Genomic DNA, 23,463 nt, shown 5'->3' with positions numbered 1-23,463 from the left:
GCGGGGCGCCCGCGCGTGGCGCACAGGGACCCCGCGCAGGGTCCCCGCAGCGCCCCGGCCGGCGGGTGGGCGGCCGCCGCTCCCCGAGGCGCCCGGCCGGCGCGCTGCCGCGGAGCCGGGGCTGGGGCCGCCCCGTCGGGCGGGCGGTGGCGGCGGCGGCGGCGGCGGCGGGCCCCGCCCGCGGTGGGCCGGCCCGGGCGGGCGCGGTAAAGGCGGCGCGGCGCGGGGGCCGGGCTCAGTCTGGCCGCTGAGGGCTGCGGGGCGCCGGCCGGGCGCCCCCGCCGCCCCCCCGGAGAGCCGTGCCGTGCCGTGCCGTGCCGTGCCGTGCCGTGCCGTGCCGTGCCGTGCCGTGCTGTGCCGATGGGGCAGCCGCGCCGAGCCCTCGGGACCCGCCCCCGGCGCCGGCGGGACGTGCGCTAGGGCGGTGAGTACCGTGCGCGTCCCTCCCGCCGCGCCGCCGCTTTCCCCGCCGGGACCCGGGCCGGGCTGCGCTTCGCGGGAGCCCGTTGCGGCCGCCGGCCCCCCGGGCGTCCCCTCGGGGGGGGCTCCCCGGCGTCAGCGCGGGTGGGGGGCGGGCGGACGGACGGACGGACGGGCAGGGGCGGCAGGGGAGGGGGCAGCCCCTGTGCTGGCTGCGCACGGCTGCCGTGGGAGCGTCTCCGTCCCGTCCGGGAGGGATGGGTGGAAGAGGAGGTGGTGGAGCATCCTGGTGGGAGAGTGGCAGGTTACCTGGAGGCGGGGGGCGGGGGGGGGGGACGACACGGGACGGCACAGTAGCCGTGTCGCCATGCGAGGTGATGTGCAGGCGGGTCCCTGGGTTGGGATGGCGAGAGCTTTCTTCAGGCTGTTCCTCCAGTCAAGGGCTGGGGTCCCGTGTCGCTTCTTTCCTGAAAGTGCCCATCCTTTTCTGCTTGGTCGGGAAGAGCCGCAGGAGGACCGCGGTCCCTCAATGTGTGCCTCAGGTGTCTGAAAGGGGAGGCTGTGTCCTGACCATTGCGTGCGCCGGGAGGTCAGGCTTCATGGCTAAGCAGTGCCTGGGGTTGGAACAAGGGAGGCTGGCATGGCTGCATTCCCATGGGATGCAGCCCTGAAGGTGTGCTGAGGAGCTCTGGCTGCAGGGAGGGCTTGGCCATGGGGGACAGGGAGGTGGTTAGGCTGGGCATGGGATGAGAGTGCTGCGTTGGAGGAGGGAGCCAGGGGATGGGACAGAGCCCCTGCCATCACAGAGAGAGAAGGAGAGGTGCGGCAGCTTGTAACAGGTTCTGCATACCCTGCCTAGGCAGTCACGCATCCCTGCATGCTTAGATGTCCGCTGATGTCAGTTGTCCCAGCTGAGCAGGTGCACTGCTTTGTCTAGGCTTTCCAGGTGAGTACAGCTCTGACTGAGCAAACTAGGCTGAGGAAGAAGCAGCACCTTACTCAGTGACTGTTCCTTACCCAGCCCCAGCACTGCCTGGAGTTGGAGTCCACCATGCCTTTCCCTTACCTGACCAATGTCCCTGTCTCTCTTGCAGCTGCCTGAGAGACAGGGCCAGCAAAGCCCGAGCTGCAAGTGATTAAACAAGTACCATTTAATCAATCTCCTCTGTCTGCAGAGGAGGAGTTACAAATGCCAGCAGCAGCGAAAGCCTTGTTGACATTAGGGCTACCACCAGTACAGCTGAGCCATGAGAAACTAGAGTATGCAAGAACACCGGCTGTTCTGGACTTGGCATAAATAACTTGCTCAGTAACTCTGTTTGCACTAAAGCAGAGCCTGCTGAATAATGATGCTCAGGGCCTATGGAAGAGGAAAGTGTTTTTTAAACAAATAAATAATAATTATGCTTCATGCAGGGAGTCCCCCTGGGAGGACTTCTTAGAAAGGTTTTGGTGAAAACCAAAAATAAACAAGATCCTAAGAGTCAGCATGAAGGTGCCTGGGCACCTCAAGTAGCCCTAACCATATCTTGGCTACGTTGCATAAATACACCTGATATGTGTACAGCCGTTTGCAAGGGACACCATGAGCCAGGAGCGCCCTTAGTAGAGATGGGCTGGGTGCTGATGGCAGCTGGAAAGAGTGAGACTTGGTTGCTTTAGAATGCGTCCGTGTTTTTTTGTTCTCTGTCTGCTGTGTAGAGCAAAGTCAAGAGAGTTCTCTGGGTAGGTGGTTTGTCCCAACCAGGAGGCTGAAAAGGTGATGTCTGCTGTACAGTCTCATGGGAAATTGATTTCTTCTGTTTGTGGGACTGTAGTGAGGATTTATTTTGGAGTGATGTGAGCACAAGAGCATCTCCAGAGACCCACATCAAGGCAGGGCTTGGGGTGGCCATTGATCTGTGGGAGAATAAACCACAGAGATGCTCTGCCCTGAGGTTTTCTGTCCATTTGGAGCAGCTTAGAGGCTGGGGCCTGATCCAGAGAGAAATGTTTTTCTATTGTTCTCAATGAGCAGTGAGTGCTGAAGTGTGCAAAATGCCCAGAGTATGTCTGCAGCTGGTGTTCGCTTGTTCTGCAGCTCTCTGAACGTCAAAGTGTTTAATAGTAGGGGCTCGTCGGGATGGTTCCACATACTGATTACAAGCATCACGTTGAGCTGTTTGGATCATGAAATGTTCCTTGCTACGTGTGTGCTTGGTCCTCATCCAATAAGTACCCAAATTTCAAACAAGAACTGTTAAGTACTGTTACAGCCCTGCTTCAGGCATGATGGGCTGCCTTGCCACAGGGCTGGCCAGGAGGCTGCACATTGACCTGGCTGGAGCTGGAGGCTCTTCTGGGCTGGCAAAAATGAGAAGAGGCCAATGGCACCGTGAAGTGGGGGTGCCTGTCTTCCTGGTGCTACGTTTTTGGTTTCAAGCCTTCCCCTGGCACAGGCAAAAGAAGCACACGTACACCAGAAGGATGTGGAGATTGTTTATGTTCTGCTTCTGGCCTGGCGCCAGGGGGTACAGCTTGATGACCTTGGCACTATTGGGACATTATTTATAGAAAGAGGTATTCTGGGTTTTGTATTTTTGATGTAGGAACGTGAAAACAAGTCCTGGGAGGAAAAGACCCATTGCTGGCCCCCAAATGCATCGAGACTTTCTCCAGACCAGGAAAACCAACACTTAAGAAGTGACAAGGTGTTCCCCATTCACATTGCTTCCTGCCTTCCCTTGGAAGATACAGGTTTGGTTCTGTCCTGGAGATCGCAGGCTAGCACAAGTTCACTGCATGTTTGAAGATTTCTTGCTCAGGATGCTAAAAAGATGTTTGCAAAGACAAATCCAGCTATAAGCAAAGACATTCTGATGCTTCAACATGAAGGAAAATGATAAATTACTCTGGCTGTCTTGGGTTTCCTTCTGTTTGTGAAGCTCTGTGTCATCTGCCAGGGTTAATGTATCTCAGTGTGTTTCAGTGCCCATCTGTGGTGCTGGTGTAGTGTGGCTGCCCCTGGATAACAGATGGAGAAAATGAGCCTGGGAGATGCGCAGGATCTTGCCGGATGACCCGCCACGCAGAAGTGCCTGCGAGCCCTATGGCCCTGCCTCCCAGGGCTCTGATAAAACCCCGGTGGCAAACTTTTGCTCTGGGTTTCGCAGTGTAGGTACATTTCTCGCCTTCATCCTGGTGTGTGTATGTGTTCTGTTAGCTAAATCTGTATGCTTCTTTCTGTCCCTCTGTATGCAAAACAGGAACTTACTGAGCACATTTGTGCATTAGTTTTGATGGGGAAATCCTTGCCTAGACTGTCCCGGACTCATTTATACCAGACCTTGGCTGGACCCTTACCTAGCTCATCTTGCAGGGGAAAGTCAAAGACCCAAAGGATGTCCAAAGCCACAGTCTGTAAGAAAGCTCTAGCCCAGATTTATCCTGACCGCCACTGTGGCTGTGGGGAGGAGGGAGGAGAGATCTGCCAAAACAGAGAAATGATCAAAACAGTAGTCACTAGGTTTAGTGCTAAAGGTGAGAGGCTTCTGCTGATGATGGTCGTCAGAAACTGTATGCTCACTTCTTGAACCTATGGGGCCAAAATCAGAAGCCTGAGCATAGGGACTGGTATCTGGCTCTGTTGTTGCAGAGCTTCCTAGAAGTGTGTGTCAGGGATTGGATTGGGATAATTTAAGTGAAAGGCTCCAAGGAGAGCATGTGGAGAAAAGCAGTTAGAAACAAATCAAACAGTGATTCAGTAGTCCAGTCTCCTGGGGAGTGATATTAGCAGTATGAGTTGATGTAGTGGGAGATGTGCACAAAGGAGTGTCAGATAATACTGGCCAGCGGCAACCTAATTATTTGTCTGGAGGGATTCTGTGTTTTCTAGGGAGATTAGTGTGTAGTCCCCTTTGCAGCTGCCTGCCACTGAGTTCAGGAGGGAAACCAGTCCTTTTCTTATTAAAATCAGGCAGCACTTCAACTGCCGGTTGGCAGAGGGGCAGGAGGAATGCAGGTGCAGGCAGAGCAGCACACAAAGGCTTGCAGCTCTCTTGTTTTTAGCCTTACCCTGCCTGGGTTGAGAAAGTAAACAGTTTGAGGCCATGTCAGCAGCCAAACCAGAGACCTACAGAGAAAACCCACAACCAGGAAACTCTGTGGGTGACTCAGCTGGTGTTTTTGTCTGAGCACGCGTTCATTCAGTAACCCATGATGGCAGCAGAAGTGCTCTTTTGTAGTAGTGCCATCTTATGAGTGAAACGCAAACCTCAGGTATCCAGTTGTTTGTGGTCACGGAAAGACTTTTCCAGCTGACAAAGGTTATTTCAGGGATCCCACTGCTCAGCCCTAAAATCACTCCAGCCCTTGCTGGGCACTGCAGTCTCTTTTTGGGCTCACAGCTCGGCCTGCTGTAGATGCAAATGACTGTGACAAAGAGCAGGCAGTTTCCCAAGGTCAGCCTGTGCATGCTGTTCTTCCTAATTCATCTTCCTTACAGCCAAGAAGGTGCCTTTAATTCAGTTTTCCTGGCTGTCTCACCCTGCCTGGCTGTGCAGGGCATACACCCCTCTAGGCAGTAGCCTTGCTGGTCCCCTGTACCGTGTTGCTGCAAAGCTGTGAGGGATACATGGGCAATGGCATGGGCACAGCCTGAGTGCAGGCACTCTGCCATGCTCTATGGAGCCCTAAGGAAGGAGGATGTTGTGGAAATGGGTGGTCATATTGGCAGCAGTAAAGGAGTTCCAGGAAGCAGGCTATTCTCTTAGGAAACAAGGTGTCTTGAAGATCCATAGGTTGAAGTCCTTCTGAATCCTTCTGTTGGACATTTGATTTTAGCTGCCTGGTATGTCATTCATTGTGAATGCTCAGTGTATTCCAAGGAGGTAGAAATGCAAGCTGCATCCTTGCCGAGGGGAGAGGGAAACTCAAGAAGTATAATACTGAGTCCAGAGGAGCTGGGTGGTACTGGCTTTTCACCAAAGTTTTCTCTGTGGCCTACATAGAAAAGTTACTGTAGAAGCTGATTAATAGCAATAGAGCGCCCAAAGATTGCTTCACAGAAAGTGGAAAGTCTGCCAGGAGTCAAAGGCTACACCAAACAGGGTTGAAGAATTTAGACCGTCTGAGGTTGTTTTCATTGGTAAGTGAGAATAAAATTTAGCAGTCTTCAGTGCCAGCATTGCTGATGGAGACTCTGTAAGTGCTGGCCACAGATCTGGTGTGCTTCTGCACCTGCTATAGGCAGGCACCTATAGTGCATCTTCCCACCCTTGTCCCCCATTGCCCTGCCCAGTGCAACCATTTGCTCATCGGGGTGTATGAATGTGTTCTTGCCTTGTCTGTTGGCAAAAACCCAGATACTGTACATCATGAGTTCAACAAGTCCCTTCCATGAACTGTGTCAAATGTCCACTGTTTAAATATCTGGACAAGTAGGATGCATTGAGGGTTGATGGATGGTGGAATGATAAAGCAGTTGAGCTTATCTCCTACAGCCAATTTATTCCCTGCACCACATCACCATCCAAACCAAGTGCCTGTCTTTGGCACTTGCAAAGAGCATGGGGGAGAAAAGATCAGGCTGCAACCTCCACCAGAGTCACTGCTGCATGGGAATGACATTACAGGTAAAGTAATGGGGAAAGTGTTGACTAAAACCTGACGCTTCTATGTCATGAGCTCTTCTAAGCAGGAGGCTGTGCTGTGTCCTTGCTGATAGAGATGTGTGTGTATGTACATACACAGCAGCGAAGCACTGTGTGTGTGTGTGTACACACATGCTGCTGTTAAGTGATGCTGATGTTACTGAAGCTTGTTGTATCCAAGTATCTGAGACTTAAAATTGTAGAAACAAAAGAAGATGCTTAAACAACCCTTGATAGTAGAGATGGGACATCTGGCAACTGCGTTTTCCGTGGTTACTTGAAATCCTGATTTGTCAGTGCTGGTGCCACTAGCATTTGGCTTCCTGGATGTCCCCATTGCCTCCTTGTTCCTGAGTAGAGGAGGCAAACGAAGGTAGAGAGAAGGACTAGTCAGTACTACCATTATCCTTTCTTTCCTAAGACTTCTCACATGTGCCAGGTGAGATGGGAAAAGAGCTCCTCGACTGTGGGACCTCTTGGTTTTACTCAGATATCCCCTGTCACCAAGGCTATTGATGTCACACGCTGGCATCCACCCCTTTGTCTCCCCTCTACTATAAAAAGAGAAATCTTGCTTTAGTTCCTTAGGCTGATGTGCATTCTCTTTAGCTGTGACTGATAAGAGCTACTTAGGACGTAGCTTCTCCGTGCCCAGCAGAAGAGAAGGGAACCCCTTTCCTTGCAGGTTGTTGTCTAGTTTTTTTAAAATCCCAAAGTGTGACTCCATCCTGTGACATGGACAAAAGTGATGTGGTGTTTGCCTAGGATTGGGTAGTGAAAAACTGACTGCAAGGATCAAGAATATCTTGTCTGTCCATATAAAAGCAATCAAAAACCTAGTCTCACTCATCTCGTAGGTTCCTCCTGTGGTCTGTGGAAAGAGGTAAGCCATTGCAGATGATGCATCCTGTCCCAAAATAGACACCTCTGGGGGATGGCTCAGCCTGCCTATTTCCCACAGAGCCAAAAAGAGGGAGTGAGGAGAGCGACAGGATCATGTTATATTTGATGCTTCCAAACCCCACTCTCTCCACCTGTGAAATGCTTTTATCTGGGCTGGGGACAGACTGTGTATGATCCTCACAGTACACATACACTGGTCTCTTGCGGAAGCTGGAGAACCTCTGGCACATCAGAGGCATTGTCTTTTTCAGTCGTCTTTTTATTATTTCCCTTTTCTGATGAAAGCTTTCTAAAGGGTACTTGTGTGCTGAATACCCATTGCTGATAATGCACATTATGAAATCCAAAAGGAAAGCTGAGATTAAATGTCACGCACTTCACAGTGGGGGAATTCAAAGAGCCTTGTTGATCTGTGCATAATTCAGGGGTTGACAGCTCATGCATAAACAAATGTGTGCACACACACGCGTGCATGCAGAGTGTTTTCCCCCGACTCAGCAGCAAATAAAAGCAAAGTCAGGTTGGTGTGAGCTCCCAGGGGAGCGAGGGTGGCATTTGTGGGGAAAGCCTGTGGGTTCTTCAGGACTGTTTGACTTGACAACCACACTGGCAAGAGTGATCACTTTGTGGTAGTGCAGTGGGCTCCCCTCTGCCTTCCTGCCCTGCACAGCACCGCACTGATCTGTGGCTGCTTTGGTTTTACACATGGGTTTAATCTGACCAGGAGGATCTTCTGAGAGCTTCTGGTGTATGTGAAAGCAGTATTGATGTGAGGTTTACCCCAAGGTTTCCACAGTGCTTTCTCCTGCCAGCAAGGAATGAAGACAGGAAAAAATTGATGTCATGCTAAGCTGGTTGTTACTCAGTCTCGGAAGGGCATTTCTGCCGCTGACACTTCATGTGTAATGAACAGAGTGCTGCACAGGAGTCCGTAGCCTTCCTCAGCAGCATGCTGTATCACAAGCAGGCAGCTGGCACTGGTGGGGTGTGGTGCCTGGGCAGTGACCTCTGAAATGTTATACCTGCTGAGCATGAGCCAAGGGAACTTGGGCAGTAGGTTTAATTTTCAAAGACAACTGGGAAAACTGAGGTCTGAGAGGTTAAATGACTCTTTCTTGGTTGCATGGAGGGGCAGCAGCACTACCAAACCTATACTCTAATTTCAGGCTTCCTACCCTGTATGCTGGACTGTAATTCTGTTCCTGAAAACAGCTGGGTTTCAGGAGAGAGAGATATTTGTGGCTCCTCCTTGTTCTGGGGGATGCTGGGGGCTGGTGCTCCCTAGACATGTCTCCATGGACCACAAGTTGCCCCACTAGCTGGTTGCTAGGAATTTCTTTTACATTGTTTCGCCGCCCCCTTGTGAATTAGCAGAGCCTGTGCTAGCCCTGTCAGCAGCTATTTAGAAGTTTCCCTCTTCTAAATCTGTCCTCCTAGCTTCTGTTTGCCCAGCACGGGGAATTTTGCATCTAACATTCATAGCATTAACCTGTTGCTATAGAAACCACTAAGGTGTCAGAGATTTTTGCCACTTGGGGATAAGCTACCAAGTAGTTGTAGTATGTGTGTTGTTGGGAGGCCTTCTCCATCGTGTTTTTGCTAAGCAACTTCCAGAGCCTGTCTGCATGTCTGTGCTTATTTCAAGTCTTAGGAGCCGTAAGGGAGTGATAAACCTGGAGCTGTAACTGCATGCAAATGAGCAGGGCTTAATATTGGCAAAATCTTTTGGGGGGATGTGAGGATGTGTTCCCAAGTGGCAGTGATGGGTCCGAGTGGTCTGTAGGCTGGTAGTGCAGGGATGAGAGATGGGAGAGCTGTAATTAATCTCTGGAGCCCCCAGTATGAGGAGGACACGGACCTGTTGGAGTGGGTCCAGAGGAGGGCTGTGAAGTTAGCCAGAGGGCTGGATCCCCTCTCCTGTGAAGACAGGCTGAGAGAGTTGGGATTCTTCAGCCTGGAGAAGAGAAGGGCCCTCAGGGAGACCTTACAGCAGCTTTCCAGTATCTAAAGGGGTCGACAAGAAAGCTGGAGAGGGATGTTTTACAAGGGCATGTAGCAATAGGACAAGGGGGAATGGCTTTAAGCTGAAAAAGGGTAGATTTAGATTAGATATAAGGAGGAAATTCCTGACTCTGAGGGTGCTGAGGTACTGGAACAGGCTGCCCAGAGAAGCTGTGGGTGCCCCATCCCTGGCGGTGTTCAAGGCCAGGCTGGATGGGGCTTTGAGCAACCTGGCCTAGTGGAAGGTGTCCCTGCCCGTGGTGGAGGGGCGGGGGGTGGGGTGGTGTTGGAACTAGATAATCTTTAAGGTCCCTTCTGACCCAAAGACCCAAACAATCCTATGATTCTGTGAAAGGTAGTACTGGTTTCTAGGGCAGTAAATGGTTAACCTAGAAGCAGGAACCAAGGCTCTTCCTGACATCTCCCAGCAGAGAGTATGGGACAGGCTGCTCCCTGTGGCTCCTCTCTCCCCTGAGACTGAAATATAGGTGAATGCCAAAACTCTCTGGTCTGGCAGCCTGGTTTGTCTTTACTAACCAGTGTAAAGAGATCATCACTGTGGAGCAGGACCCTAAGCAACTCCACACAAATCAAACTATCTTTTAAATATATATATATATAGTATATACTTGATTTATTAATATACTTTGTATTATTAATTATATATATTTCTATAAATAATATGCTTTTACAGGATGGGGATATAACCATTGGATATGGGAAATAGCCTATAACATAGGGTTGGTGACAAGTCAGCTGTTGACTGATGGTCACTTGGGCCATTTCATATCAGGCCTGATTTACAGGATTTCTGTGTCGTAGAAGCAAACTTTACTGCTTGCACAATGAGAGGTGTGAATCCTGTGAGTGCCTACGTGCCTGGGACTCAGGAAATATCCTGGCTAGACCAAAAGGCAATCTCCCTGCTTAATGCAAATTTATTCGTCTGCCCTTCCCCACCCCACCCACCCCCCACCCCCAGCGCTGTGTGTGCGTAGACTGCACATCTGGTGGTATCATGACAGGCTGTGGGAGAAGAGGAACTCTTTGTTTTCTACAAAAATGGAAGAAAACCTTCTGATGGTGTCAGGGTGTCCTGAGCAGCTGTTCTCAGGCTGGGGCTGCAAATCCCTGCATGAAACAGGTTGGGAACCTGGTTTTGGGGTGCACAGCCCACTTCATCTTCTGTTTCATGGTTGTAGACATCGTAGTTTATAAATAGCAGTAGTTGCGTTATGCTGGATAAGTTTCTGGACTGCAGATAGAGAAATAATGTTGCTGGACGTGTAGTTCATCTTCTTTTGCAAGGGAATCTGTCAAGAATGGCTTTGAAATCACCATCTCAGTGACAGTGTACAGAGGGGTGTGCTTGCGTGTGGCTGAGGGGGCTGAACCTTCCAGACTGTAATTTCTTACAATTTTCTTTTGAGTTCTGGAAAGGGACAGAGGTGGAGGATTGCTGGCCACAAAGGTCATCGGCTTCCTGGAGGGTTTGTGAAAGGAAAGTGTCAGGTGCTTGGGGGCAGAGTGGAAAGAAAATCTGGGGAGGTTTGAGATGGTCTAGGGAAGAAGTGCCAAGAAGCCCTGTTTTACTGTGATGCTCCAGTATTCAGCGGTGTCATGGGTAAGCACCCTGTGTTTGGTCCCACGGCTACTTTCCATAGAGTTGCTTTGAGCCTGTGCCGTGTCTCAGGTGTAAGGCAGAGATGAAATACAGAGTTGCATCAGATTTTCTGTAAAACTGACCTGTATTACGTTGTTTGGTTGAAGGGCTCTCCTGGCTTTTTAAGGCTGCTCTTTTCCAGTAGCAAGGGTTGATTTACTTGTTTTTTGGTGGTTTTGTGTGTGTGTGCATATGGGTTTTATTTTTCCTTTTAATGCATCTCTGTTGAAATAATCTGCAGGACAGATGGACCACTAAGCTTCTGGGACTCTCTCCCACAAACACCTGTCTAAGACAGCTGGGAAATCAAAGAGGAGTTCTTTTTTAATGCCCTTAAAGAAAAACAGCACCCAATCCCAATACATCTTATTTCCCTCTCTCTTCATCCTCCCAGCTCCGTGGGAAACTGAACTGCTCGGTGGCGGCCATCCATGGTGACTATGAGGGGCTGGGTGGTGGCTGCAGAGTGGAGCTGGGATGCAGTTGCTGGAGGTATCAGGGAGAGCAAGGGCAGCTCTGAGGTGATGGATTGCAGTGGCCAGCCAGGCTGAGAGCCTCGGCAGCAGGGAGGATGATGATGAAGGGGATGGACTCTTATGTAAATAATACAAATGGGAGCCACTGAAGCAGCAGATTTATCTGCAGCCAAAACACTCCTTGGCAGCAAAGGATGGGCTGCTGGAGAAAACAGGGTAGTGTGGCCAAGCTTGTACTTGGGGGGATGAGCGTGCATGTGTATGATGGACAGAACATGAAGTCTGTTTGTCCCCCATGTTGGGAACTGAGCATGTTCAGTGTGTCACAAGCTGCCCTACGAGCTGCTGCAAGGGGCAAACAAGCATTGCTCCCCTGAGGTGAAGCCTGGGTGCCCTGGCTCACCATGGAGGGGTTGGTGCGTTGTTGCAGGTGATGGTTAGCAGGCTGGCAGCAATGTGGTTGCTGTGTTTAATCACAGCTCCCCGTTGAGAAACTAGTAGAGCAACAGGGTTTTTTTATCTTATTCTGGGGAAAACAAGCATTTTGTGAGTTTTGATTGCAATGTAACTCATCCTGTGACATGGAAAGAAACTTGACTGTGGTCTCTGAAGAAGGAAATTTGAAACCTCTGGGCAATAAAATCCTTGAGCTGGGCCATACCTCCCAGATGCTATAGCTTGGCCCCCAATACCAGTGCTTCTTGGGGCAGGGTGATTTTTATGGCCTTGGGGAGCTTTCAAGCAGAAGCTGGAGAGCCAGGGCTGCAGGAGAGCAGTGGGCAGGAGGGTGCAGGGGCTGAGCATGCCCAGGGATGCAGCCCTAACACAGGCAGAGGGGAGAGTTCAGGATGCTTAGGAGAGGCTGTGCAAGCTTTGGATGTCCTTTTCTGCCTGCTGTGGTAACAGACTAAGCAGCACAAATTAACTCTTACCTCCCTGGCAGGCTGCAGAGGCTCATTGTCCCCTGCTGAGTGGCGATGCTGGCTCTATCGGTTGCTTTGGTGATTGCTGTAGGTACAGGTTCTGTGGCCGTGGGCAGCACTGCACCACCCACAAACACGGTTGGAGCGCGTGTGGCCGTGGGGCACATCTAACCCGCAGGGTGAACTTTGGACGTGCCCGAGGTGACTTTTTGTGCATCACGGGTCGTTTGGGTTTTGTCTGTAAGAGGATCTTGGAGGCACTCATCGAAGATACCTTTGACCTAAAGATTTTGCTTTGTGTTTTCATCATGTGTAGGAGCAGGAGACCTACTGTTTAGGTTTGTACATTTTCCCTAGGGGGGATGCAGTGTCCCTGTGCCTGTTAGAGCTGCTTAAGGAAGCATCAGGGCTGGGGCAGAGTTGGGGATGAACCTCTGGCAAGAGATGTGTCCTGCTGGTGTTGCAAAGAGCCTTTTGTGCTGAAAGGGCTGGTATTTATGTGGGAAGGGAGTCCTATGTACCTGGCTTGTTACAGGTGAGAAATTTGAAGTATCCCTGTTGCTTAGGTGTACAGACTGTGCTGGACTGAGTGGGAGCAGCAGTTGCATTATGCTGCTGTGGTGGCTGAGTGCTAATTCTTTTTACTGCCTGAGCATCAGGTTATTTTTGGCTTGATCAAGTTTCATTCCCTGCAGGTGTCTGAGGATTTCTGACCTGCAGAAACTGCTTTGGGAGAGTTTCTCTTCTTTAGGGTAGAGAACTTAACACTCCTTGTGCAAGGCATGGGTAGCCCTATATTCTTCCCAGAAAAAAATGCAAATTATTCCATTATTGGTTTTAAATGCGTTGCTAGCCCAGAGTGTGCAAAGCTGTGTGCTGCAGCTGACATGGAAGACATCCACTGTGAGATGGGGATAGTGATGGACTGTCACGGCTGGCTGGTGGCAGAGAGGGTCCTAATCATCTAAATATCTGCTCTTGATAGAAATCTAGGCAGGGAACTGGTTCAATCACTGTGGGTTTGGGATGTGCAGTTGTTGAAATACAGCATGAATGTAGCTGTGCCTTGGTAGTTACATGGGGAGTTCTGGCTTGGGATCTCCTCCACCGTGGGCTTCCTAGGGAAACTTTTATCAGACTGTTTGGATAAGACACACAAAGATGCTTGGTGGCTCTCAGGTGTGGTGTTCAGATAGACACAGGGGATTTGCCCCATCCCTTGGGATTTCAGAGTCTTGAAGTATCTGAGGTTGGTTACCAAGAAAATTTATGCATGTAAAAGTGAGCGGACTGAGCCTTCGGGGGCAGGGGGAGTCTTAAATCCTACTTGACTGGGCAACAGCCTAATGTTTGTAAGTGCCAAGGTACTTAGTACGTCTGTGGATCCTGTCCTGTCCTTAATCTACTTGTACTTTCAAAGTGGGGATATCATCTGTCCTGAAGGTGCAGGGCTACAGTAAGGTGAGGCTGTGAGACACTGAGATAGTTTGTTAATGAGCCTTGTGGACAAGAAGAGGGAAGACATGGCTGTCTGCTTGAAAATTATATGTGGAGGGTTACCTTTCCCTTTCTGGCTGATCTTGCTCTTGTATGACTGTGCTGACCTGTGCATCCACTGCCTCTTGTAGCCCTGCCTGTGTGTTTGAGCTCAGTCTTTCTCACTGTCTCATACTGTAGGTATGGGGTCATCTAAAGCAGTTGCTATGGACCTGGCACTGTCCTTACCAGAAAAGAGGCAGGACCACCAGAGTCTGGAGAAACAGCAGAAGAGCTGGATGGACAATTGCATTATGGCTTCTGGGCCCACACAAGAGAAATAAATGCTGTGGGCAGCAGTCTGGGTGTGAGAGCAGAGTATGGTGCAGCTGCTGCTCTGGGTGCTCTTTTCATGTATGGACACCTTTGTGTTGCTGCAGCACTGGAGAACTCCCCTGGGCTTTGCCAGGATGCTCCTGGGGAACTCTAATATTGTAAAGGGATAGTGCTGCTGCTTCATACTTACTAGTGGTTCTCAACCTGTTGTCCATGAAAGATGCTTAGGCATGGCAGGTGCCTTGTTAGGCTGTTACAAAGGGCATACATCTGCTGCACCTTCTTGGTTAATTCAGGCATAACAAATCAAGGTGGGCTCAAGATGTTGTCTCAGGCATATTGACTTAGGAAATCTATAACAGGATAGCAAGGGTCCTCTCCCTGGCCTGCACATGGTAAGAGCTGAACAAACGTGTGGCCAGCTTAGACATAGAAACCTTTCACTCCTTATCCTGCCTTGAAACCAGTTCATTTTCTTTTCCTCTGTTTGCAAATTGGAAGTGCCATCAAACTCTTGGAGTGAGAGGTACTGTAGTACCACTCCTTTAATTCGAGCAGCACTGTTTTGTCAGGTAAAAGGCTGCACCATGGATGGTAGTACCACTGAAACAACATCCCGCTTAGCAGTAGGCATCAGCCCTGTCCCTAGGGCCCCTGGGGAGCAGTGTCCTTGCAGGTGGGCAGGATACCACCCATCAGCTGCTTGGCAGTGGCTTGCCGAAGCTGTAGGCAGTCAACTTCAGGTGCTTGCAGGAATGAGGTCTGGTTCCCCCTCGCAGTACCGTGTGCCTCCCCTGATGGGTGCGCAGCTCTGGCTGCTGCAGCAGCAGCATCGCGTGTACGGTTGAGTCTCCTCTCTCCTGCGCTGCAGAGCTGCTCTGCTCTCCAGACGCTGGGAGGGAAACGGAGATGCTGGGGGAAGAGCTGTGGAGGTGGGGAGATTGAGCTATCATTAGCATGGCACCAGTGAGGTTTCTTTGCACCACTAAGCAGTAGCTATCAAAATTGAGTGCAGTATGCTGAACAGCTGAGCGAGGAACACATACTGAAAGGAGTCTGTGAAGAAAAGGGATTTTGGAGGAAAAAAACCCCTCTTTCAACTGCACATAGGCACTGCCCATCACTGAGAGCTGTGGCAGGGAGTGGGAATTGCCTGTTTATGGCGACTGATCTGCGCAGCCCCTGGGATGCTTAGAAAAAGGATTAAGGAGGAAAGAATTGCAGGAGGAGGAGGTGGAGGTTTCCCTTTGAAAATGCACAGGCTAATAAAAAACATCCTTTAAATTGTCATTGTGTCAGGATACATTAATGTAAGTATAACATTTCTAAATCCTCATCTTCTATCTGAATGCAGTTGAATTAGTGCTAATGCATTCATTAGCTCATTCATTAATATTCAGTATTCATTAGGTTGGCTCTTTCTCTGGAAGATGTGGGTTGTGAGACATAGGACTGGCTGCAGGGCCATGCCGTAGCTGTGTGTAGCATGGTAGCAGTATGGTTTTATGTACCAGAATGGCCTTTCTGATTGTTTCATTAGCATTTGTGTCTGGCCTGTGTTGTCCTGTCTCTTGGCCAGTGGTTTACCACAAATTAGTGGAAATATTTAATGGGATAGCAGTGCTAACGGTGATGTGAATAATTTTCCACTAACTCCTGCCCTGAAAGCAACTGGCAAGATGAGTGATGAAGGCAAATTTTGATCTTTTGGCCTGTGGTCAGAGTTGCAAAACTAACTCTAATCAGAGCTGTTCATTGCTGTCTTCATTGGTGAGTCACAGCGTCCTTCCCTCAACCCCCCATTACCTTCCTTTGCTTCTTGCCCTCAGGAGAGATACTCTAGATATGAAGATGTTGGGGGGGGGGAGGTGGGGGTGTCTTTTTTTCCCCCATCCCATCTTCCCTTCCTCTGCCTCTTCAGACTGTGAGGACAGAGCAGGAGGCATGGGCAGCAGGCTTTCCCTGGCAAGAAACCAAGAAGCATCCAGAGGTGCCAGGCTGGTGTGGCCAGCAGGATCAGTACTGCAAGTCCTGTCAAGGCGAGCAAGCCTCAGGCCTCTCAACCCTGGAGAGGGCTTTGGTGGCACAGGACCAGTAGAATGCTGTTGCTCAAACCCTCTGCCACACTTTTGCCTCAGCTGACAAGTCTTTGTGGACTTTGCTTTGCTCCCCACCAAAGCATGCAGGGGAGGGGGAGCTGCTGAATAGGTACCCAGTGCCTTTACAGGGGTGTGAGGGTCCTCCTGATGGCGCGGCATACCTGGGGCACCAAGCACCAGCCCTTTGCTTGGGACTGTCCTCCCTGTGTCCCAGGAGCTGTGTTGGGCCAGATGAGGGATGTGGTCCTGAGGCTCACCATGAGAGAGAGGAGCATTCAGCGGAGGGGTGTTGCTTCAGAATTGGGCTGGATAGCTTGGGCTAAGATAGGGCTAAAAATACCACAGCAACAGGTCTTCTCTGGTTTTAGCAGCAGTGCTGTTCTGATGGGAAACCACTCAGCATCCAACCTTGTGAGTCTGGATCTGCCAGGAGCAGAAAGTACTGAAGAAACTGTAATGAATTAAAAAGAGGTCAAGCTTTTATTTTGACACATCACTCTGGCTTTGAGGTGGATTTTGTGTGCAGATTATTTAGACTGGAGTACACACAAATTACTGTGACAATTTGGATCAGCAAACTCCAGACATGGTAAATCTTCCAAACTTCTCTACTAGCAGCCACCTTTTGAGCTGCTTGCCATGTGCTTGAGTGTAGGCATGAGTATACAGCTTCCACCTTCCTCCCTGAGTGGTTGTTTTCTGTTGTCCCAGTTTGCAAATATTTCTAGACCTGGCAGATTTATCTGGGTCTGTGCTGCCTCTGGGCTTAGTCAGTGGAATAAGAGCAAAAAACCACAACTGAAACAACCCCACTGCAGTCCAAAAGAAGCACCTGCAAAGCTGTGAGTAGCTGAACTGGCTCCCTGAAAAGAATTTTGCCTGTGGTCTGCCGAAAGGGTCTTATTAAACCCTTTAGCACAGGACTCAGCCTTTGCACTGCCCCAGCAAGACCTCTGAGCTTTGCCTTACAGAAAGGGTTATGTTGGGCACTCACAGGCATGACTGTCCACTCGTGCCTGGACAACCACAGGGAAGGGTTTTCCTGCAAGAGGGAAATCCCTCACAAAGCAGTGGGACAGCACTTGCATGCACCATGCCAAAATAACTGGCACCTCATTTCATTACTCCCTGAAGACTCGTGAAGTCTTTAGATGTGACTGTGAGTCGTCTCCTCCTGGGGCAGCCGTGGGAGGGCTCAGCTGGGGCAATGGACTGCTGGTGCCTGCGCTTGCTTGGGCCAGGTTAGCTGTGCCTAGTGCCAGCAGGGGTTTGTTGGTGGCTATCTGGGAGGGCGAAGTGGCAAATTGAAAAAACATGTTTGTGTTCAGCTGAACCAAGATGAAACGAAGACAAATTGGAGGAAAAGGCTTTCCTAACTGAGGGTTTGCAGGGTTTTATGGTTGCAGGGTGATGTAGGATGATTTCGTGGGACTCTTTACACTCCTACCTTTATACTACCATGCCAAGGCAGAAGTTATCTTTTCCACCATAGCTTCTATCAGTTATCTTTGTCTTGTTCTTTCTTATCCCAGATAGTATCTGTAGTTTCTATTTGCTATCAGCTTCCATTTCCCAGAAAACAACGTATCCTTAAGGAAAGTCTCTGGCTCCTTGTTTTCAAGGGCAGGTATGTTTGGCACAGCTTGGGGGCTGCAGCTTCTGGTAGGGGGACACAAATAAATACCTGAGACTTTTGCGGTATTTGGCCTGAAATGGCAGCTGAAGGGTGTGATGTATGGCGTGGAGAAAGGCAAAAGGCAAAGCATCACTCAATGACTGTAATTGCCCTAATCTGGGAAATGGCAAAGAGGTACTGTTGGGTATTTCAGGCTGAAATAGGCTAGATTATGGTTTGTAGGTCAAAAGCATTTATAGCTAAATGCCCATGCTAAAGCCACACTGCTCTGATTTATTATTTTTTTTCCCCTTCGCCCCCTTGGCAGATGCCAATGACGGCAGGATCACCCTGAGATGAGCCACCTGTAGCCAGGGCCAGCCCCGCTATCAGGGCTCCCTGCCCTGGGATGATGAGGAGCTGTCTGCTGGCCTAACAGGAAGATTTTGTGACAGTCATTGGTTTTCTTTTTTTCTTGAACCTTGTGACACTGCATGTGACAGTGGAGCCACTTCCTGTGCCTGCTTTGTGCCACCTCGCCAGTGAGGGCTTGGTTGTGGGGAGCCACCACCATGGCGGCAAAGCAGCCCCCACCGCTGATGAAGAAGCACAGCCAGACTGACCTGGTGAGCAGGCTGAAGACACGCAAGATCCTGGGTGTTGGCGGGGGAGGACGATGATGGTGAAGTCCATCGCTCAAAGGTAAGGTCAGGGGAGAGGGAAGCCTGCCTGCAGTAATGATGGGAAGGAGACCTTCTCCCTGGGAAACTGAGGTGGTGTGTCTTCTGTCTTCTCTTTTTAGCATCTAACCTCTGCAACTTCTTCGGCAAAAACAGGTCTCCCAGCTCCATGGGGCTCCTGTAAAGGGCAGGGTGGAAGCGTGGTGGGACAAGCAGTGCTGCCTTCGAGCAGCAATGGGCCATGCCACCTGCTAAGTGCACAGGAATGGCTTTCTGTGGTAATGGGGTGAGCTCTGCCCTCAAGCTGCTTTAATCCGTTCCTGAAATTGTATAGCCAAGACACCAGTGAGCTAGCTTAGAGCTGGTGTCATAGGACCATGATGCCACCAATGCCCACCAGCCAGTGGCCTGGACATTGGAGCAGCAATTTAAGCAGTACCTCTCGGAAGGGGTTTGAATTGCAAACAAACCTGTTTCAGTGAAATACCGGAGCTGGAGGACACGTGTGAGTCCCACAGGAGCCCTGTCCCAGACGTGCCCTGGAAAACTTGCTGGCAGGGCACTGCCCAGCTCTTACTTGCATGTGGGGAGCAGCACAGAGCTCTCCAAGAGCTCTCAGCACCTAAAAGCGCTCCCCCAGTACCTTTCCATGTTGCTGGTCTGTGTAGCCTTCTTGTCTGTGTGGCTTGAGGTGGTCGCGGCTGGGTATTGCTCTGGGCAGTGCGAATGCCAGAGCCAGAGGGATGCTGTGACACCCCAAGGGCTCTGTTGATGCCTGTGCTCCATTGGGATGTGATGTGCAGGTGGTGTGTGGGAGGAGGTAGTTCCCTACTTATATAGGTAAGAGAAGACAAGAGTTAATGTTGACCCTGCCCCACGCTGCAGGTGGCTGATCCCAGTAAGGGAGCAGTAGAGGCTGCAGCTCCTGATGGAAATCAGGACAGCCTTCAGCAAGTGATCGGACCTCAGGGTCACAGATGGATCCCTTGTCCTCGCCCTCATTCCAGCCCTCTTAGAGATAAGCTCCCATACGGGGTTAGGTGTGTGGTTTTGGGCTGGCAAATACTGCCTAAAGGTTGGGGAAGGGTCTGCTCAGTCATCTTGTGTCTTTTGTTTGAATTTCAGATTAGCCAGGTACTGGGAAATGAAATCAAGTTTGCTGTCCGGGAACCACTGGGGCTCAGGTAAGATATTGGGCCACCCTGGAGCTAGGTCATCTGAGGGGCCTCGGTCACATCATCCTTGCCAGCTCTGGCTGTTGACACCAGCTCTACTGCTGTGCCAGCATTGCTGCCTGCTGTGGGACCAGACCAGCTCTGCTTTCTTCCCCCATCAGCCTGAGACCCTCAAGCTCTTGTCCCACAGCAGGTGTTGGAAACCATGGGGCTGAAGGAGCTTCTGGTCTCATGTGTGACAGGGTGGTGAGTCCTGTGGGGGGGACCCTCTCTGTGCTGTCCACTTGGCAGTGTCACTTCCCTCCTCCCCTTGGGTGAGGGGGGTTTCGGCTCTGTCTCGCCAGCGAGGCCAGTCTGCGTGCTGAGGCTGGAGCTAGGGAGGTGTGGGGACTTGAGTCCTCCCGCGAGAGGCTTCTGGCTGCCTCGGTTGTGCGAATGGGAAGGATGAAGGCTGATGACTGAGCAAACAGCCAGTAATGCTTTGTGAAGTGTGAGTGATGGGATTGCCCCCATGCTCATGCCAGGTCCTCTGTCTTCCCTCTCATGCAGGGTCTGGCAGCTGGTTTCCGCCATCATGTTTTCTGGGGTCGCCATCATGGTAAGTGAGGGACGTGGTCCTGGGCACCGCCAGCTCCCGGCTGCTGAAGGGGTGCCCCAGCATGGCTCCCCGGCACTTATCCCCCTCCTAGCACCTGCCGCCGCTTTCTCTTATGAGGTCTTTGCCCTCACTGTGTCTCTGTAATGGGCTTTGCCAGCAGTGTCCTTGGCAGTTTGTTCCCATCGCCAGAGTCTGTTTTCGTTAGCAGGGTCATAAACCACACACGGCACTGCAGCCTTGGCCACAGAAGACGGCCGTGAAGCCAGTAGCTGACATGCTGATACTTCTTGCGCCTCCTTAATTTCCAATTTCCTGGCCAGCAGCTCCAATCCCATAAAAGCATGATGTCGGAGCGCTGCTGCCTGAGCAGGCTTGTTTTGATGGCTCTGGCCAGTGCAGGCTGCTGAGTCTCTTCCCTTGCCTCTGCCAGGCCCTCACTTTCCCTGACCAGCTCTACGATGCCATCTTTGATGAGGAATCGGTGAGCAGCAGCAAGACTCCCATCCGGCTCTATGGAGGAGCCCTCCTCAGTGAGTGCTGTGCCGCTGTACCTGGGGCATCTGCTGTTAGCAAAGAAATTGTTTTAGGGGTATTTTGAAAAGCTCAGCTTCTGCTGCTTTTTCCTAGCGATGGCTCAGGCTTGCTGCAGGTAAGGTAAGAAGGGCTATGCGTGCTCTAAATACCTGGGAGAGTATTCCAAGTGCCCCAGCAAAGGGAGGTTGTAGCTGGGCTGGAAGGTGGGCTGGGGCCAGAACCTCGTGGGAGTGAGTGGGAGGAGAGAAGGGGCAAGCAGTGGCATCTCAGGAGGGGCCCAAAAGCCAGGGGACAAAAGGACAAGAAGTTGAGGGGAGCTTAGAGAAATGGCCTGGAAAAGAAAATGAGCAGAGGAATTGCACGGGGTTTGTGTAGCTTTGCACCCTGTGGTGCAGCTGCCGTGCTCCCAGGCTGCAGGGACTGCGCCTTCTGGGTGCCCATCCAGGTTCCTCTTTGGGGCTAGCACCCTGCGAGGTGCCCAGCATCAAAGGGCCGGCAGGTGCTTGCGAGCTATGTTTTTTTTTTTTGCTGAGGGGAGGCTGAGGGCAGGCTGTTGAATGGGGGGGATGCTGAACTTGATGATCTTAAAGGTCTCTTCCAACCTAAATGATTCTATGATTGGATGCCCCGGCTCCTTCCCGCAGCCTGCAGCAGCACCTCGCGGGGATCGCTGGAAATGCGGCAGCCGACGGGAACGAAGCTGCCTGTAGAACTGCTTCCCTCCATCCTCCCACGGGAGGCCAGAATGGTTCACCTGGGAGCAGGCGGGTGGGCTGCCCCTTCCCGGGGATCCACACTGGCCCTCAGGCTTTCTGCTGGCCCTCCGCAGGTATCTCACTCATCATGTGGAATGCCCTTTACACGGCTGAAAAAGTCATCATCCGCTGGACCTTGCTGATGGAGGCGTGCTACTTCACCGTGCAGTTCCTGGGTGAGTAGGAACTCATCCAGGAAGCCATCCAGTAGGGAGGAGAAGGATGCAAAGGATGGGGGTGCATGCTGTGTACCCCCACGGGGCGGGGCAGTGGGAGAAGTGGAAGCAGGCAGGACAACGGGCATGAGCAAATGCAAAACAGGAGCAGTGCCTTTGGGTCCAATGGGGTAAGCTCTGGGCTGAGGGGTTTGCGGGGTGAGGCCCTGGGAATTGCAGTGGACTCAGCTGATGGGAAGGCACTGCCTCTGCTGCCTGTCTGGCACAGCCGTGGGGCACCCGATCCCCAGCTGTTCCTGTGCTGTGCCTCGCTTGTGCTGGAGATGTCTCCTTTGCTCTGCAGGACTGGCAGAGGTGACCTGGCCCCTGCCAGTTGCTCTGCCTTTTCCTTTCCCATAGAGTAGCTGCAGCCTTGGGCTGCTCACTGAAAGGTGCCCGGTTTCAGAGGAAACATCTTCCTCATTTATACTTCTCCCTAAAAACATGCTGGTCTTCATAGACAGCACAGGTCATCTCCTGGAGTGGGCTCCCTAGATGCTGGGACAAACAAGAAAAGACTGCAGCAACCTGTACGAAAGAGGGGGATGCTCAGTCTTACGCAAAACGGAAAGTAACAGTTTGGCTTTTTTCTAGGGAGCTTATCTATGTTTAATGATGAAGGCGTTCTCATATGTGTACACTGGTAGCTCACTAACTGTGTTATAAGATAGCTGGTTTAGGTATGGGCAGCCAAAAAAGAGATGCTCAGAAAAGAAGTAGTGTGTATGGACTATGCACATTTTGTAGATGCTCCTAAAACTGAAAAATGCTTATTAGCCCTGAAGTGGTCAAGCCACAAAGCAAACTCGGGGACCTGCAGCTTCCACAATTAACACCCGAGCGCACAGAAACTCACATCTGCTCAAGTGACCGTTTCAGGCTGTGGCTGCTTCAATGTGAGGCTGCCTTGAAAACAAGGTTTCTGTGAGAACTCTGGAGAACGTGCACCCCTGGCTGACTTGGGCACGGTGAAATGAAGCTACTGAAGCCTCTGCTATGGGTTCACTGGGCCTGTGAGGCTGCGCTGAAAGCTTCTGGTCTTGCTAAGAGGCTGCGTTAGAGGGCAGTAGGAAACAGCTTTCTGCTGTTTGTCTCCGTTTGTTTTTTTCATCACCAACCTCTGCCTTGTCTCCCTCCTTTTCCTCCAGTTACCACTGTCTCCCTGGTTGAGAATAGCCGGATAGCCACAGGTGCCATGCTCCTCCTGGTCAGCCGAGCCCTCTTCATCCTCATCAGCATTTATTATTATTACCAAGTTGGACGCCGTCCCAAGAAAGTCTAATTCCTGGACTTTTTGTCATGGGAAGGGTGGGAGGGGGGGTTTGTGTCGGTAAATTTGCATTATAATTATAACTTTTTTTTTTTTGTTAGTCCCTTTTGTTTCTAAAGTGGTTTCCTTCTTTTCCACTTACCGGCATGAATCAGTGTGTAACCCAGTGCTGATGGCATTGCCAGGTGAAATGGGGCAGGGAGCGGTGTCAGGTGGGACCCCCAGTCCCTCTGTGGGAGGTGAGGAGCAGCAAGAGGATGGTTCAGGGAGGTGTGTGAGCCTGGCAGGCTCAGGGAAAAGAGCTGGTTTCCCAGGGGAAACTGGCCTATAGGATCACGGACTCTGAACCCACTGGAACAAAGCACAAAATAAGACCAGCACATTGAAACCAAATCCCTGAGGAGACAGGGCGGTAAGACAACCAACGAAGGACTCTGCTATTCCCCGTGGTAAGCTTGCACCTGCCTGGTGGAGTATGCCCCTGCGTACAGCCCATTCCCCTTTTAGTAAGTACTGACTACCCAGGTAGCAGGGAGCTGGACAGGGCTAGGTCAAGTTCAGTGCTTTGCAGCCAGCTCTTCTTTCCTCACTGCCAGAGGTGCCACCCTGTTTGTCTTTTTTGCACTGGTGCTGTGCAAAGCTTGGCAGGAGATAGAGCAAAAGAAGAGGGGAGGGAGACCCTTTTCTTGTTCCC

The 23,463-nt window shown here is 51.2% G+C and overlaps 1 protein-coding gene across 1 annotated transcript; it reads left to right on the top strand.

Moving 5' to 3' along the window:
* The first annotated feature begins 294 nt into the window (after positions 1–294).
* TP53I11 (tumor protein p53 inducible protein 11) lies at positions 295–22,863 on the top strand. The gene is given in 8 exon segments (XM_056345411.1): positions 295–424; positions 17,871–18,207; positions 18,209–18,244; positions 19,348–19,406; positions 19,947–19,995; positions 20,426–20,525; positions 21,359–21,460; positions 22,648–22,863. Coding segments are annotated over 7 exon segments (573 nt in total). The 5' UTR covers positions 295–424; positions 17,871–18,114; the 3' UTR covers positions 22,782–22,863.
* The last annotated feature ends 600 nt before the right edge of the window (positions 22,864–23,463 follow it).

The sequence above is a fragment of the Falco biarmicus genome, chromosome 7 (assembly GCF_023638135.1).
Source record: "Falco biarmicus isolate bFalBia1 chromosome 7, bFalBia1.pri, whole genome shotgun sequence".
Classification (NCBI taxonomy): Eukaryota; Metazoa; Chordata; class Aves; order Falconiformes; family Falconidae; genus Falco; species Falco biarmicus.
The sequence above is the reverse complement of the archived record's forward strand: the minus strand, read 5'-3'. Positions and strand labels throughout refer to the sequence as shown.